The following is a 17,987-nucleotide window of genomic DNA, read 5'->3' on the forward strand; positions in this document are numbered from 1 at the left end:
ATACTCTATGTCCCCAGAGAATAGTGGCGATGAGGGAGAGAAGCTAAAACGTTGACACGCATGTAATTATAATATGTCACTCAAAAATCTGCGACAAACTCTTTAAGGTTGCTGGAAGTGCAAGGAAAGGTATTGTTTACCATGCCTGAAAAAAGGTTGAGGAGGAATACAATGTTATTCAGAAAGCGATATATGTCAGACATCATGTGGTTCTGTCAGCGTTGCTTGGTAAATGTGAAAAAAGAACATTGCGACTACGCAGGAAATCAAGGAGAGATACCAAAGCATGCATGCGCATCATAAACGGATCTAACGAAAGAATAGCAAAAATAGAGAAAGAAATAGAAATCACATGTGATGAGGCAAAAGTAACGGAGATGATTAAACAGCCTATTGGAAACGGTGCTGAAATCAGTGACACCAACACCTGGGCACAGGTAGCAAAGAAAAACAGCAAGGAACAGGGAGAAAAGACATTTCTAGCGTTATATCAGGATTTGATGAGAGGCATTTTGAAAGCTAGGGAAAACAATATATAAAGATTTTCAGCGCAAAGGAACAAAGATCCAGAACAAAAAACGAAAGGAAACTAAAGGACAAAAATTTAGGAGAAATACTTAAAGAAAAATTCCCACGAACTTAAGGGCTACAATGATAGGGCTATATACAGCAAGGAGGATAAGGAGGAAGAATCACATATGTCAGGTAAGGAAAAAATCTGGAAGACCACTTCTAGTTACTTTTCAAACTTCAGAAACTTCGCCACTCTGTTTAGAAATATTGCTTCCGTACACCGGAATGATACCTAAAGGAACATAAGAATAGGAAACGATCTAACAAGAGCCGAAAGGGAAAAGGAAAAACAACTCTTCCAAGAGGCAGGATCCAAACTAGAACAGTTGTCGGGGGAATACGTAAACACATACAAAGTACCGGGCCCTGCTGTGGGCAAGAAAAGTCATACGCATATCGTAATGGTAGACACAGCAGAATCGCTTAACAGTTTTTCCTGGTTCTACACAATGCTGACCGGCTACACAACAAAATTAGCAGAGCTTACGACAAGTCTCTGAAATTGTACAGCAAATATCATAGGTATTGCAGAGGTGAAATCAAAAAGTAGAAAACAAAATTAAATAACTACATAATTCAACATCAATAAAGATATAGGAGAATATAACATACTTTCCAAATATATAGAAATTAATACAGGTAGAAGCCTGCTGCTGTATTAAAGACATAGAAGTTTACTCATCAAAAGAAGTAATATATGAAAACAGTTTTTTCAAGAATAAATCTTTGATGAAATTAAACACGCAAGAAACAGTATCAGGTATCTTATACAGATCCCCAACCGATATTGGAAATCACTTCAAGAGGGAATGTAAATATTCACGTTTAATCGAAAAATATTTTTTTGGAGTCAATGTGACTACCCGGGGTCAAAAATATCAATACTGGGCGGAAGAGGTTGATATTAATACTCATGAGGGGTCGATGATATCTGTTAGATTTTAGACATGACTTCAACATTGATAAGTTGCACCTTTTATTGCAAGAAGAGGCTACAACAAAACATTCACACCTGTTGCTAATAGGGGACCTCAACTTTCTGGATATAGACTGGAGGCTACAGAATGCCAAAGGAGAAAATTTGTCTTTGCAGGAACACAAGTTTTTAGACTGTGTACAAGATTTATTTCTCTATCAACATGTTACCGAACCAACAAGATAGAGAGGCCATGACATATACCCACCTCCTAGATCTAATATCAACATGCTACCGAACCAACAAGATAGAGAGGCCGTGACAATCCCCACCTCCTAGATCTAATATCAACATGTTACCGAACCAACAAGATCGAGAGGCCGTGACAATCCCCACCTCCTAGATCTAATATCAACATGTTACCAAACCAACAAGATAGAGAGGCCGTGACAATACCCACCTCCTCGATATAATATCAACATGTTACCAAACCAACAAGATAGAGAGGCCGTGACAATACCCCCCTCCTAGATCTAATATCAACATGGTACCGAACCAACAAGATAGAGAGGCCGTGACAATCCCCCCCTCCTAGATCTAATATCAACATGTTACCGAACCAACAAGATCGAGAGGCCGTGACAATACCCACCTCCTAGATCTAATATCAACATGGTACCGAACCAACAAGATAGAGAGGCTGTGACAATACCCACCTCCTAGATCTAATATCAACATGTTACCGAACCAACAAGATAGAGAGGCCGTGACAATACCCACCTCCTAGATCTAATATCAACATGTTACCAAACCAACAAGATCGAGAGGCCGTGACATATACCCACCTCCTAGATCTAATATCAACAAATGAAGAAAATATGATAGGCAATCTTAGATACATCAGTCCCTTAGGGAAGGGCAATCACTGTGTATTACTTTCTGAATATATATGTCATGCTGAACTAACAAAAGAAACTAAAAAGAGGAAAAGTTACGATAAGACCAATTTTATAAGAGCTTATGAGGAACAGTCCCGTAGGGATTGGGATTGGAAATTTACCTTATACGGATGCAAATACAAAATGGTCAAAGTATGTACCAGCTAAAACTTTTAAGCCAGGAAGAAGAAAACAACACATGATTCCATTCGACAACAAAACCAAAAAGAAATTAAAACTGAAGAACTGTTTAACGCGAAGGGCAATACAAATCAAAGACCCTAATAATCAAAGAGACTGTAGAAAAGCATCAAATGCAGTAAGAAAACGAACACTTTTTTTACATAATATATTTGAATATGATTTAGCTAAGAGGTCAAAAGAAAATCCGAGAGTAATTTTAAATTGGCAATATTTAAGTAGGAAATCAAAAAACAAAATCAGCTATAGGTGATCTTCACACAGATTACAACAACGAGGCACCATGAAAATGGAAAAAGACAGCGAGAAAGTTGAAAAACTTTTTTAAAAAATTCTGTAGTGTATTTGTAACAGAACCCCTAGGTAATATACCTCAAATCCCAGTAAATTGTGTCAGAAAGGAGATGACAAGCGTGATTTTAACGAGTAAAGAAACAAAAGGATCACTATTAAGTCCCAAGGAAAATAAATCTCTGGGTTCACACGACATACATCAAAGACTTCTCAAGGAGCTGGCCAACACAATAGCAGAGCCATTGACATTACTATACAATCAGTCAATAGACTATACCTGGTAGGTCATTAGATGATTAGACAATAGATGGTACCAGCAGTCTGGAAGGGGCCTTATGTATGTGCAATTTACAAGAAAGGAACAAGTCACTGGCTGGAAATTACAGTCCCGTCTGGCGTCAGTCGCACTTCAATTGGGTCAAGACAATGTAGACACTGGTAAGAAATCACTTAGTTAATCATATGAAATTCAACTCAGTTTTTAGCAATAAAACAATATGGATTTATATTGGGCAGATCAACAACTCCTCAACTCCTTACTGTTCTAGATAAATGGACCATTGCAATGGACAAAGGAAACCCTATTGATTGTATTTATACAGATTTTCAAAAGGAGTTCAATACCGTAACACACAAGAGACTTGTTAAAAAACTAAAAGCTCACTGAATACATCATATCTATGTAAGATAGATAGAGGATTTCTTAAAAGACAGAAAACAATGCGTTATTGTTGTTGGAAATTACTCGGAACGAAAACATGACATGTTGGGAGTTCCACAAGGGTCTGTAATAGGTCCCATATTGTTTGTCGTCTACATTAATGACCTACCTGATACTCTGGATTCAGATGCGTATTCATTCGCAGATGACACAAAAATATTCAAAGGTATCACTAAAGAATTAGCTGATCAAAACCTTCTTCAGGAAGATCTTTATAGAATGGAACAAGAGTACCATGGGGCGGAACAATATACGCCCGTTGAATTCCATATAGTGTTATATACTTTCTTACATTGAAATAAGATCTGCATCATTCAAAGAGTGGTTAGCTGACATGCTATAAAAATGTAGGAGAAAATCTCTGGATAAAAAAATAAATACTGAAATGAACAAAGGACAATAACTTTTGCAAAAATCGTCGAATCAAAATTCTTTAAAGGGAGACACAACTTCATATCATGATTATAATGTATACCAAGTTTCAAAGAGACCTGTCAAAAAATGTAGGAGGAGATTGCTGGACAAACAAAAGTTTACGTCCGGACGGACGGATAACGCCATACCATAATACCCTCGTCAAATTTGACGGGCGTATAAAAATGGTGTGATACATGGTTGTTGAAACTACATCCAGGGAAATGTGTTTGTATACACATAGGAAAGAACACTGCAAACGACTTTACATACCATCTTGCTGAAACACTTCTAAAGAAATCAGAAGCGGAAAAAGACATAGGAGTAGTAATTGATAGCAATCTTAAATTTGAAAAAAAAATAGAAAAAAATAAAAAAGCAAACTCAATAATCGATAAGGAAATCATTCCAAAACTTGGACAAAGAAACTTTTCTATTGCTATACAAATCATTAGTTAGACCTATCTTGATTTCGCGAGCGCTTCTTGGTTTACATATATAAAACTAAGTATATTGAAAAAATTGAAGGAGTTCATAGAAGGGCAACAAAATTGGTCGCTGAATTGAAAAACCTTTCATACCCGGATCTCGGATAGATTAAAATGCTAAATTTACCAACGCTATCGTACAGGAGACAGCGAGTAGATATGAAAGGACTTTATAAATTAATTCATGGAATATATGACCGCATGTTGCTGATTTTTTAAAGTTATGGAAAGATGATTTAAATCAATCCGAAACAGTGTACAATTGTATATGAACAGGAAAAATAGTTTTTTACTAGGAACTGCAAATGTGTAGAATAACTTACCAGGAAATGTAGAACTGTATGTGCTAATAATTTAAACTGTTTCAAAAATGAACTGGATAAAAACTGGAAAAACATCGATTTATTTTATAACTTCAAAGCTAGTTTATGAACTGTAATGTCGTTACCATCAAACATTTTTTTAATTATAACCATTATCATGTATTGAGTCTAGTCTAGAGGGTATAAAATCCTGTACAAGAAATCTATCATTAAATAAATGACGGATGCCGGAACACAGGCGATCAGTGAAATAAACGGACCATCAGCTGATCATTGTAAGCTAATGAACAAACTGCAGAACAACAACCAAACAAGTCTTAACTCTTTCCGTACTGTTGTCAGGCACACACCACAACAATATGTCATCCTGGTCCCCATTGTCGTGTACAGACGACAAAATAATAGGCCGTCTCATCCCTATTGTCGAGTACACACGACAACAGACTTTGGTGTAACTTGTCTTATGTTAAGCTTGTTATTGCACACGACAATTGCAAAATACAATTATTTGTCGCTAAAATGAGTTGAAAAGAAGATAGGTGCAAAGTACACAATTTATATTTTGTGACCTGTTGTTTTCGAATCTGCCACAAGATGTTTGCGTTTGGTGATTCAAATATAAACAATATGGTTGCAACTTAGTTCGATGTGAACACTCGTAAATTCATCATCAAATATTTATTTAGACTTATAGAAGTAAATATAAATATTTTAATATAAGTCTTAATGAAATCTATTCTTAATTTAGAAAAAAAAACTAACGACTTCGTATTCATAAACAATAATCAATCCCTATTTAATTAGGAACTTCCACTACAACACTGTTTTGAAAACAAGGTTTCGTATCGTTTGTTGCCGAACAGATGTCAATTTCTCTGTCATAATTAGCTGCCAGTTAGTCATTATGCTGCGAAAATGAAAAAGTGTGTGTCTATATATAAACAACAATATGAAACAATAACAATATTTGTTCACAGTTACCGGTTTAATTCTTGCAGCAATTACACCTCGTCTAAACAGAACATTAATAATCCACCATTTTGTTATTTGCGCGGGGGCGAGTCTAGTAAGAACATCTGGTACAGAATCTGGACAGGATTTTCAGTACCAAAAGAGTTAACGACATGGACTGACCTTGAAGTATTTGCGGAGGTCATTGACGGTGATGTATCCCTTATGGTCGTGGTCCAGTGTCTTAAAGCGCTTGACGTACACGTTGATTTCATCCTTGGTGAAGTTGATAGGCACGTTTTTGGATCCTGTTCCCAAGTCAAGACCCATCTCTCTTTTCAGAAAGGTGCGTGCATGTTCTATTTCCTCCTGAAAGGTGTCGAGCAAAATTAAACAAGGGTATTTTAGGATTATGTAGTAGTGTAAGGTACCATTACGAACTGTAATGTATGAATGGTTATATACAGTATAACAGTCCTAGAAATATCACAAACATAAATAGTACATTAATATGTGATAGAATACCAAATTAATTAAAAGCTAATGGGTATTAACAGTCTTCCAAATTAAAGTCAGTATTTTTCAAGGATTTGTAGAGTTTGTTTCGGGTAATGTCTCTCGGAGTATGAATCTATGATGATAATGTAATATAATTGATTTGCTATCATGCTTGTTCTGGGTGATTGTTTAACCATATTTGCCTCATAATTTGGTAATTTGCTGTAATGGTTAGGGGGAGGGGGGGCAAATTTAATATCAGTTTTCTTTGGTCAGAACTGAAATATGAGGTGTTAACATTTACAAGTGTTGTTCACATCTCTCATTAAACCATTATACCTACGTTTAGTTTATCATATTTTTCAAATAAGCTGATAGTTTTCAGGGGTATACAATGTGAATACCACAAATATAACCTTTTTATATCACATGAGTCATAAACCAACAACATCTTACCTTCTGCTTTTTCTTATCCCATTTGAGTTCCTCTGCCATAATCTCCACGATTCTGGGTAAGGCCTCCTCGGCAGCATGAACGTTACAGAACGTGAGGCGTGTTCGACGTGCAAGCACGTCAATGGCTCGACATGCGTACTCCTTCACTGCATATCGTACCTGGTTAGTATCAGATAGTCTTACATGTTAGCAGTTGTCAATACTATCCGATACAGATGCCTATTTGGTTAAATGACCAAATAAGGAATAAGATAAGGTTTGTCTAGCCTTATATCTATTTAGGGTAATGGTAGTGACACAGCTTACCCTTATAAATATGGCCATGTACAACCAATGTTCAGATATTTCCCAACAACGAAAACATTATAACAGTAGCTCTGTAGTGCCCATTTAACGAAATTTTGGTAAGTATTCTATTGACAGTTTTAATCAGAGTATGTCTATCTCCTTCTGTATCATCTTGTAAAGGAATGTTTGATTAGAGAAATTTTCTCATGCTTTCCTCTGTTTAATTTGGCTATATCCATTCTAACACCCCATCCAAACACCGATTACTTATGGACTTTTTTGTTTTCCACAGCCAGCCCATCTTTGCTAGCCAAGTGTTCGCTTCGTATACACTCCACTTACCCTTGGCGGATATAGCCGTATTCACCGATCCTTCAAATTTTCATGCGGTGCTAATCGCTGACATCCAATGAAATCACGTCTTACATATAGCGCTTTTGCCTTTGGATTGTTTCCATATTGCTCTGTCATTAATACTTCACCTCGACATACACGTGCGTATGTCAACACGCCAATGGAGTGTGTATGTAACGGTCATTCTGGTTGATTAAAAGTTTTTTGGGAGAAGAGCGATAACTCTATATCTGCTAGGTGGCAGTTAAGGGAGTTATGAAAACACGGCTATATCCGCCAAGGGTAAGTGGAGTGAATACGAAGCGAACATTTGGCTAGCGAAGATGCAGCAAGCCTTGAGAATGTACCCTCATACCAACCTCTGCCTCTATGTATGGGAATTCCTCGTGTAGACGTTTGCCAACAACTGGCCATCGTTTTCCAGTCAGGGCAGCAAGCTTGGCCACCTTAAAGGCTTTATCTCCATATGTACTGGCAAGATGCTGGGCGACCTGAGACAAGATTAAAGGGAGATAATCTGTGAAATACAACATTTCGATCCTCATTTTTCGCAAAGTGACATGATTCAAGGGAGATAATCTGTGAATTATAACATTTCCACACTCATTTTATTTTTTGAATTACAGGTTAAAGGAGATATTCTGAGGGTCAAAGTTTGAATAATTAGTTCAGACAGTAGATATTTAGCAATACTACAAATGAGATGGTAAAAATCATCAGACAGATGGGCAAATTTATCCGAAAGGACACCTCTCCTCTTCGCTGAAAGTGGAATATAAATATAAAAGGTGGTAAGGGAGAATTGGATGTCAAAACACATCAATATGGTTCTCGTAACTCTTCTTGAATTAGTGCAATTAAATTAAGATAATTTCTTCTAGAATAAGCATGAGTGAAACTTATTTTATTTTTCTAGAATTCCTTATTAAAACCTATGATTTCTCCTGAAATTCAATAAAACTATGTACCATAACTTCTCATAACACCAACAACGAAAACTGATGTTCTTTGAATAGCAAGTAAACGTAGCTTCCAATGTAATTCATATACCAGGAAACCGTAAAAAAAAATCTCTAAAAAATTATTTTACCACCACATACATCATTCTCCAGGCCGAAATCCTGCACCAGTCTGATGAAGAAAGTTGGTGTGTACCCATGTGCCCCATCCAGCAGCAGGCCCTTGGTACGACTCTTTGTTTTAGGCTCCAGATTACATACAGACACTGCACGGTCTATGGTTTCCTCAGCCATGTGGCGATATGTTGTCCATTTTCCACCTGTAAACACAGGCAAATGTAGAAAGGTCTATTTTTTCTAAATAAGTTCATGGTTACACATTGGTTAATCAAACATACATGCATATATATATATTTATAATTCCAATCGTCATAATATGTTAACTTTAAAACCCCAATAAATTTACCAGCTGTAGACTAAAAGCCTCACTTATGATACTTTCTTGATTGACAGTCGGTGGTTTCTATGTCATGCCCTCAAGGTAGGGAAAGATTATATTAATCCTGAACAGGTAGGAAGGGATACAATTCAGTGAAAAGTGAAAAGTAATGAGTATTCAATGATCTTAGAGCCTAACTTACTGACAGGCTTACTTTTGATACTTGATTGACAGCCAGGAAGCATCCTCGATATCCAGGGGTTGTGTTCACTTTCGCTCTCTACACCCCTGGAATATGTCATAACAAAATTGAAGGCACCACCTTGTTGACGAGACAAGAAGACTAGTTTGATCCTTTGATACTCATCAAAAGAATATCGCAGTCACGTAACAGTAAAAATTGACAGGCTTTGAAGTCGGGCATGTCTCCTATGTAATCTTCGAAGGACAGGTATCAGCCTAGCTGCTGGTCAGGTTTTTTTTACCCGAGACCAATCAAACAGCTATCTTTGTGCCTTCAGTTTTGCTATGACATATTCCAGGAGTGCAGAGAGTGAAAGTGAGCGTAATCACTGGATATCGAGGACGGCCAGTAACTAAGATACCTACCTGCTATGGTTATGAGATTGTCCTTAGTGACCTCTATGATGTGGTTCCTGGCTATAGATTGTGTGTCTACCTTGTTTGGATCAGACACAAGGGGACGAATACCACACCAGGCTGACAACACATCGCCTCGACGAACTGAAATGAAATAAGTGACGCACAACTTATATCAACAAAATCAAATGAGCCACAATTTAATCAAACTTGCGATATTAAGTTTTTCTGTTTAAGCAATATCTTTATATTGTTATCAAATTGCACACATCATTAATATGCCATATGAGGTGAATTCACAAAAAGACCATGTTTCTTTCAACATATTCACTTAATTAAGACTTAACATTCTTAAAACTGCAATTTTAACATTGCAGGTTTTTTCAAGTTTTCAAATTACATAAATGCATGTGCAAATGTAAAACTGTAAAGAATGAAATATATTAAAAGGGTAGTCAATTTCATAACTTAGTTTATCTATTTACTAAAATCAATTTAAGTAAATGTGTGAAATTTTAAAGTAACTAATATCTAATGAGAGAAACTTCTCTATATCTGTAAATAAGGCAGGGTATTGACACCTACTTTCAACGTCGGGGTCCAGGTAATGGCGTATTTCGCTGAGGATAAATTGTATCTCCTTCTCCGTGGGGGATGGATAGTCTGTCACGTCGCAGGCCTCATCAGTCGTGCCTGGATAATCACAAGTAGCATTAACAATTTTACATTAAAGATCCCCGTACTACTGCCAAAAACTATAACTAATTACTGTTTGAAAATGTTTTATTCTGACATGACTTTAGTTTCTGAAAAGAAAACCATTGCTTACAGATCTTTTATGAGAAGTTTTAAAGATGAAATAAACAAAATATAATCAAGAAAAGTGTTTTGAGCGTAAAAAAAGTTCAGTGGGGCAAGACCAGGATTACTGCCCAGGACATCAGAGCGTTATACTAGGGTTCAAATGATTGAGCTACCTGTCAACGGAAAAGTGTACTGCTCAAACATGTCTACAGGTATATATCCAAACGGAAGTTAAGGGGAGGTTACTGTATAAAGGAAAAAACACAGTGCAGTGGGACAGGGATCCTTAATTCATTGTAATATTGTGTTAACCCTTTTACCACTGTAGATCATAATGGACACACCCATGTCAATGCATGGTAGAGTCGACTTAAGTTACATAGGGGTGAAAGGGTTAATCAGAATAGTAGATTTGGAGGAATGTTCAGTCAAGATGCTGATATGATAATCCAAATTCTTCAGATTAGTCCAATCACATGTTCCTACCACCAAGTTATGTTTACTGGACCAAATCTAAAACACTCCCTTCTGCATTGTCTAGAATGAACTAACCAAACAATTTAAAATGAATTGATTGTACTTGGCATTACAATGAGGATTTTATCCATGAAAATGTAAAAACAAATTAGAAATTAAAAACTGCACATTTCAAGAACAAAATTAGTAAATTTCCTTTGGATAAAAAAAGGTATAAACTATTCAGAATTCTTTTTGTTATGAAGAAACTAAATCTGAATATATAGCTCTAAAAAAATTACATGTAGATTTATGGAGACACTTTATTTTATATTGAATTTTCAAGTCTTATGATTTTTCTTAAAAGTTGCCTCCTATACATTTTATGATTTGCTATGAAACTAACCTTTTAAAATTTAGCCACAGATTTTAAAACTGTTTATGTCTATCAATAGCCATCACAGTTGTAGCAAAAGCATTTCAAAGGAAAAAGAAAATAGGTCAATTACCTGCAATGGTGACTTTTTGCCAGGGCAGGAAAAAAATGATTCTTCCGTCACTTGTGGCTGGATCAAGCAGTCCCATGGAGGTTGGGCTGTAAAAATACATTTTCTTCTTCAAGTTAATCAATCTTCAATATTTTGGCCCTGAACAAAACAGATTTGCTCAGTGCTGAAATCACTACCCGCGTGTAGATGTTAAAGGGAATATCATGAAATTAAAGTAAGGATTCCATTTATCTCCCTTTTTTCTTGTTTTATTTATTAAGAATTCCTTTGAACATTTCCCTCAATTATATATCACCAAACCCCTTTATAACGTCAACATTTCTGTGGACACATGGTGGTATCAAAAGGGGTTTAACTATACTTTACTATACAATTATCTTATAATCCCAGCCTGCCAGAGAAGTTTTACCAACAAAATTCAAACTTAAATACAAGAGCCGAAATAATGAAAAACTTTTACAGTGATCTTGATTCTGCAGTCAAGTAAACATTTTAGTCAAGTTTCACCTGTCATGCCATTTATAATCATTTTGATTAAATGAAAGTTTGTAGAGTTACTCTACTGACATCCTGGGCTGTTATTACAAGTGATTGTTCATGAACATTTCTTAACTTAAGATTTTCAAAATCAAAGCATCGCTGAAGTTTAGAAACATTTAGAAGTTGGGGCCTTATTACACAACAGGAGCAGTCAACACCCAAAAATTAAACGAACATTATATTTTTATTAGCCTGGAGAAAATAATAAGATTTATAGTAAAACTTTAAACCAATAGAGCAAACCACATGACTGGTCTAACCTGTAGTAGTCAGGCAGTACAACATGTACACCCTGGCTTGGCTGACAGATCTTCCTCTCCCCTGGGTTGGCCATGGTGCGGATACGATCCGTGTACGGTCCGGTGGCGTTTACTACACACTTGGCTTTAACTTCCCATTCTTCACCTAACAACAGAGACCAGGAGACTTAATAACCTACTCTCAGTGAAACACTCAACAGAAATCATGACCAATGACACCTAGATTGCACAAAAAAAATATTGCTTTTGCTTTTGTTTTGTTTTTTTTAATTTACGCAAAATGCATACATGCTGATAATTTATAATTGGATTCAAAGCAGCTCAAAATCATCCCTACTGGCTAGCTTTGAGAGTGGTATTTTTTGCACTTGTGAAAGCAACATTGGTCATGTATGCAAAAAAAATAAAGATATTATATTTCAATCCATAAGTCATAAACCAATATTTCTATGAGATTAACTAAAGTATTATCAATCTTTACCAAGAGTAAGCAGGGCCGATCACATGCCAATCTGACAAAAAGGTGGGGGGTTTTCTGAGGTATTCTTGTATTTAGAAATGAAAAATATGGAAACGTGACAGAAAGAAACTATTAAATTTGTACTGTAATAGTACAGTAGAGAACTATATTTCTGGGATATAGTGAAAAGAGAAAACTGTATTTTTTTTTAATACTGTAACAACTTTATATATATCTATATATATACAGGAATACTGGACACCTCCTTAATCTTAGTCAAATAAACACTTGTACTTAACTACGGTACAGAAATAGTTTACATATAAATCATGTAACCATGACAACCTACCGGTCATTCTGTCCCTCACTTTGGCCCCGCTGACCACTTCCTTTCCTTGACTGTCCGGAGATTTCAGGATTTCTACGACCTCCACGTAGTTCATTATAGTGCTACCTAGCCTTGCGGCTGTGATAGCCAGACTAACATTCATCCTGGCATCGTCGTGCTGACCTGTAGATCAATGTACAGAGCTATTTTTAACGATGGTAAGCGGTTATATATGGATCACTAAGTATTGTACATATAGTTCCAATGTCTTACACTTGCTTGTACTGTATGATAATTATGAGGCTATGTTTATCACATCATCAATCAATATATATCATTTCTCTCTGGTTGAACCTTTTGCATACGAAAACCTTTTTTCAAAGTTTTGTTATGTCTCAAATACAATAGCAATTTTTCACCCAATGATCATGTGACCTCCTACTCCAACAATGTTACAGGTTTTACACCGGGAAAACTTTCGACAGGCGCCGTCGTGGTCGGCAAAATAATATCCGATAGAAAAAAGGCCGACCAGCGACCTCTCATGTTATAGGAGTGGTGACCCCCATGAAAAGGGGCCTTGATTACAACAGTCAAATGTGTGGTGCCTTTATTAACAAACACATAAACCTTACTAATGGCCCAGAACAGAAGTGTCCACATTGGAAAGGTTTGATTAGAATTTATAGATTAAGAAACTGTTTTACACCAAACTGTGACTGTAGGACCTACCATCGTAATACACCAAAGCGCCACGTAGTTTATCCTTTTTCAACATAGGAAATATCTCCAGTGCCTTCTTTCTTCCAAGGTAGTAGCTAGATTTCAAGTTTTGTTTCCCAGCCACGAAGTCATACGCTTTTATACCAGCCCAAAAATAAGGAATCTGCCAGTATCTTGAAGAGAAAGTTGAAAACCGCATTGAATTAATTGCAATAACAATACTAAGCAAACAAGATCAAACGTCCGTATCAAAATCTTCCAAATGTTCTGGTGGTTTTTCTGCGGATTGGTACACGAATCAAGCACAAAAAGTAAAGAAAATTCAGGTAGAAATGCCCAGTTTGTTTTACATCCTTTTAACAGCTATGGTCATTTAAGGATGTGTGAGGTTTTAGTGGTGGAGGAAAGCCGGAGATCCTGGAGAAAAACCACCGACCTACAGCCAGTACCTGGCGACTGCCCCACGTAGGCCTCGAACCCACGAACCAGTGGTGGAGAGCTAGTGGTACATTGTAGCAGAATGTCAGACACCTTAACCACTTGGCCCCCAAAAATGCCTTGACAACATCAGACCGAAGGTTACTCAGCATCATAATAAGTGTGCCGAAACATGTAAACTATAATAAATAGTGCTGATTAACCTTCGGTCAGGTTAAGTTGTTTATTACTTTAAGTCGGTTGACTTATCAGTTATAACATTTATACAGAACAACATGATACAAAGACAAAATACAATATGACACACACACATACACACAGTGGAGAGTGAACACTAACCAGCAATCAGCGCAGATCTCCTTTTGTTTGCTTGTATTAAATACTTGCCAAGATTTCAAATGTACGATAAATTCTCACAAGTAAGTAGCTGAATTAATTTATAAATGCTTGTATGTCCTACATAATATTTCTTAATTAGTTCCAACCTTATATCAATATAACAAGGACAATTTAAAATAAAATGGAACTCATCCTCGACATCATTCAGGTCATTACAGGGAATCATTACAGAATAATAGCTACTTTTAAACACAAGCAAATGATCTTCAGTTAAATTTCAGAGAAAGAATTACCAGTTCTATATATTATGAAATTAGACTTGATTCATTTCACATATGAAAGAATTTTAAAAAGATGTGTTAATCTGACTTTTTGGTTTGGATGAAAGTACATAGCAGCAGCTATAACTGGAGTACACCTGTAGGAATCCCACATGACTCTATCCTTTTTCAAATGAACTAAATTTTCTGACACAAAACAAATCTGTACTAATTATAATACTAGTACAATCTGGGTTTTTTACATGCAATTTTTTTATCATAATTACATGTAGACTTACTATATAATATGCTTTAAAGGTTCAGATGATTATCGTTTTGAGATTTTTTTTGTAAAATGTGTTCCATTTTGTAGTAAAATTAATATATAGGTAAACAAACCATTGGAATTACATAGATACATGTACATAGATTTAATTCTGACACAATTAGGATTTTTCAATCCTTTGACAGTCAGCTTCGAAAATTCAAATACTAATTGTATTTATTTCCCCAGGAATAAATGTGTACTTACTTGTATATTGGGAGCATGATAGGGAATGGGTAGGCTAGATGTGGAGCAATATCTATTAAGTTGGCTCTCTCTGCCAACGCTTCCTTCACCATCCGGTACTGAAACAGAACATACACTGTAATTAGTTTATTCTAAAAATGAAACTTCTATGAATCTTAATTAATATCAAGAAAACTGTTTTAGATGAGTGTGCTCGAAATAGCATTTAAATACTATCAAAGTTTTACTTTATACACAATCTTTCTGTTAAATGTGTCGGAATGTATTAAGACAGATTGGTCCCTTTAAATTTGTTAAGTTATGACTGAGTGAGAAATCTGTATTGTTTGCCTGTATAATTATAATGATGTGACGAAATTGTAAATTGCATATGTCACTCGATCTGGGATTTTTATATATCGATAGAGAGTGTGTACACACTGTATTGAATAAGTTACCGGAACCATTTAAATACCACTATATAATTTACTTATACCTATCAAAAAGTCTGAGTTACGACACCATAACTCTGAAGTAATGATCCAGACAATGTTATCAATTGTGTCGTCATAAAAGGAGAATACCGTAAATATTGGTTCAAACTCTATAAATGACAGATTGAGTGAAGCGGAAATGTAAATATATTTTGTGTGATGTGTACTTCTATTCACTAACATGATCGATTTGCCCTCATTAAGGACGGTGAAAAAAGCGAGAATTAAACTATGCTGAATGCATGCTACACATTATACATCAGTTAAATTTTCTCAAATAGAACCCACATATTTGCAAATTAGGGACGTCTATCATACAGAATTCTTTTGGTTCAATCAGATACTTGATATAAAGTGTCAACTGCTGTATGGATGGGTTTAAATAATGTGGGCATCTGTTTTTTATAGTTTCCTATATGATACAGCTCTAACTACTATACCTGTTCTATATCCAGATTGAAGATGGCTTTCTCCAGATATCGGACGCCGCCATGGATAAGCTTCGTAGATCTGCTGCTGGTTCCAGAGCCATAGTCGTACTTCTCCACCAAGGCAGTCTTCAGACCTTTATAATAAAACATTAAGAAATACAAAATATTTTTTTTGAAATACAAAGAAATGTTGTTGTAACAATTTCTGGGTTTTGCTGGCTACAAAGGCTATTTCAATTGACCATTCACTGCATAAGTGATGGGCAATTGGTACAAAATCAAAATTGATCATCAGTTTGTAATTTGAAGTAGCAATTAGATTAATGATCGATTGCACCCAGATGATATAACATCAATTCATTCATTAGGAGTTATAAGAATCCTTCTATTTTATATTTGAAGATTTGAATTATCAAGGATTTTTGCAGGGATTTTTGAGGCGAGGACTGAACACTATTTTCAAAATATTGATAAATCCCATTTCTAATAAATGTAGTGGGATCTCGATATGTGGAAAGTCCCTAAGGAAAAGCATGAGACCAAGACTGCAATATCTGTCCTAAAAATTGCTTTTGTCAAAATTTTGCTAGGGTTGAAGTGTAAACTAAATTCTATCCCTAGCACTAGTGCTGATATTGTTACTTCCCCATTATATATATCTGAAAATGGAAGCTCTTTAATTTTTAACAGGTGCTTTCCCCAAAACTATATTTTCAATCGGAACATTTTTCCAAAAATATGAAATTATGTTATCACCTCCATCAAATTAGCTAGTCCTCTCCTATCCAACATAGATGTGGATAAGGGGAGATAACTCCCAGATTCTGTAAGTGATTATAATTTGTGAGGAAAGAATATATTTAATTGTTATCAGGTTTGCGGGGATGGCAAGTACATGTGCATGAAGATTGTTTTATGGTATCTATACAAGAATATTTCACTGAGAAAATTTAAATCGAAGAATACACAAGACTTGATTGGATCAACAACCAAATAAAAGCTCCCTTTATTTTGAAAACATTTGATTATGTGTCCTCTTGGCAGAGCTGATGTTTCTGTGTAAAGATCCTGAAGACTTCATTCTAGGATTTTTTTACAATACATCTAACTTGGCCAATTACACCTGTTTTGTAGTACATTGTAGCTAGCAGATTTGGATAATATTGGCAGGGGATCATTGTCATTATTAAAAAATAGGTCTGATGCAACCAAATATTTTTATGTATTGTAGTCCTATCAATAAACATGAGGAACATAAATTCAAAATTGTGAAGCATATCATCATAATACAAAAATTCTGAAATTCATCATGAAAATGGTGGGTTTTTTCTCTCTTATAATTTGAAATTTTATGAGGATTGCCCTTAATTTATGTGGCATATATGGTAGTATAAATGCGGTAATTAACAAACATAATCAATAAATCCCTTGTTTACCTCTACTCACGGCATCGACTGCTACTCCACACCCTGTGGCTCCGCCCCCTATAACTAGAACATCAAACTCATCCTTCTTTAGTGACTCAACTAGCTGAGCCCTGGAAGGCAAGGGAGCCCAAGCATATTTCTGCTTTAAGCCATCGACGGCAAAACTTCCGGAGTCTAAATGAACTTTTTGCTGTAACAGTCAAAAATACACAAACTTCAATGGTATAATGCTCAATTAAATCTAAGTACTGAAAGTACTGAAAGCTAAGGCAAAAGATATATATATATATATATTATTTTTGGAATGGAGAACAAAATAAAGACGAAGTTCCCATCATATTGTACAGAAGGATTTACTGTTAATTTGTTATGAATCAAAGTTTTATGTAAAAGTGTACCACTGTGAAGTTATTCTTCTTGTGTGTACAGTATATCTTTATAGGTTTGTCAGAAGAGGGGTACCAAGTTTCCTCTAGAATATATCATTTTAAACCTTTGGATAATTAATTTGCATAGGAATTAGGAATTGCTTCCCTTTGTCCATACAATGTATTTCATAGAACATTAAAAACTGAAACTGGCATTTACCCCTTT

The 17,987-nt window shown here is 35.6% G+C and overlaps 1 protein-coding gene across 4 annotated transcripts in view; it reads right to left on the reverse strand.

Moving 5' to 3' along the window:
• The window catches only part of LOC110449249 (glycerol-3-phosphate dehydrogenase, mitochondrial-like), a 40,911-nt gene that overhangs the window by 13,497 nt on the left and 9,427 nt on the right, over positions 1-17,987 (reverse strand). For all 4 annotated transcript variants that reach the window (XM_021495997.1, XM_021495995.1, XM_021495996.1 and 1 more), the window contains exons 3-15: positions 17,403-17,583; positions 15,976-16,100; positions 15,063-15,160; positions 13,503-13,666; positions 12,792-12,953; positions 11,983-12,127; positions 11,183-11,268; positions 9,999-10,106; positions 9,423-9,557; positions 8,516-8,694; positions 7,775-7,906; positions 6,774-6,932; positions 6,003-6,188 (exon numbers count right to left, since the gene is read on the reverse strand). In XM_021495997.1, coding sequence (XP_021351672.1) covers positions 6,003-6,188; positions 6,774-6,932; positions 7,775-7,906; positions 8,516-8,694; positions 9,423-9,557; positions 9,999-10,106; positions 11,183-11,268; positions 11,983-12,127; positions 12,792-12,953; positions 13,503-13,666; positions 15,063-15,160; positions 15,976-16,100; positions 17,403-17,583 — 1,860 coding nt within the window. The remainder of the gene's footprint in view (positions 1-6,002; positions 6,189-6,773; positions 6,933-7,774; positions 7,907-8,515; positions 8,695-9,422; positions 9,558-9,998; positions 10,107-11,182; positions 11,269-11,982; positions 12,128-12,791; positions 12,954-13,502; positions 13,667-15,062; positions 15,161-15,975; positions 16,101-17,402; positions 17,584-17,987) is intronic.

The sequence above is a fragment of the Mizuhopecten yessoensis genome, unplaced genomic scaffold (genome assembly GCF_002113885.1).
Source record: "Mizuhopecten yessoensis strain PY_sf001 unplaced genomic scaffold, ASM211388v2 scaffold4537, whole genome shotgun sequence".
NCBI lineage: Eukaryota > Metazoa > Mollusca > Bivalvia > Pectinida > Pectinidae > Mizuhopecten > Mizuhopecten yessoensis.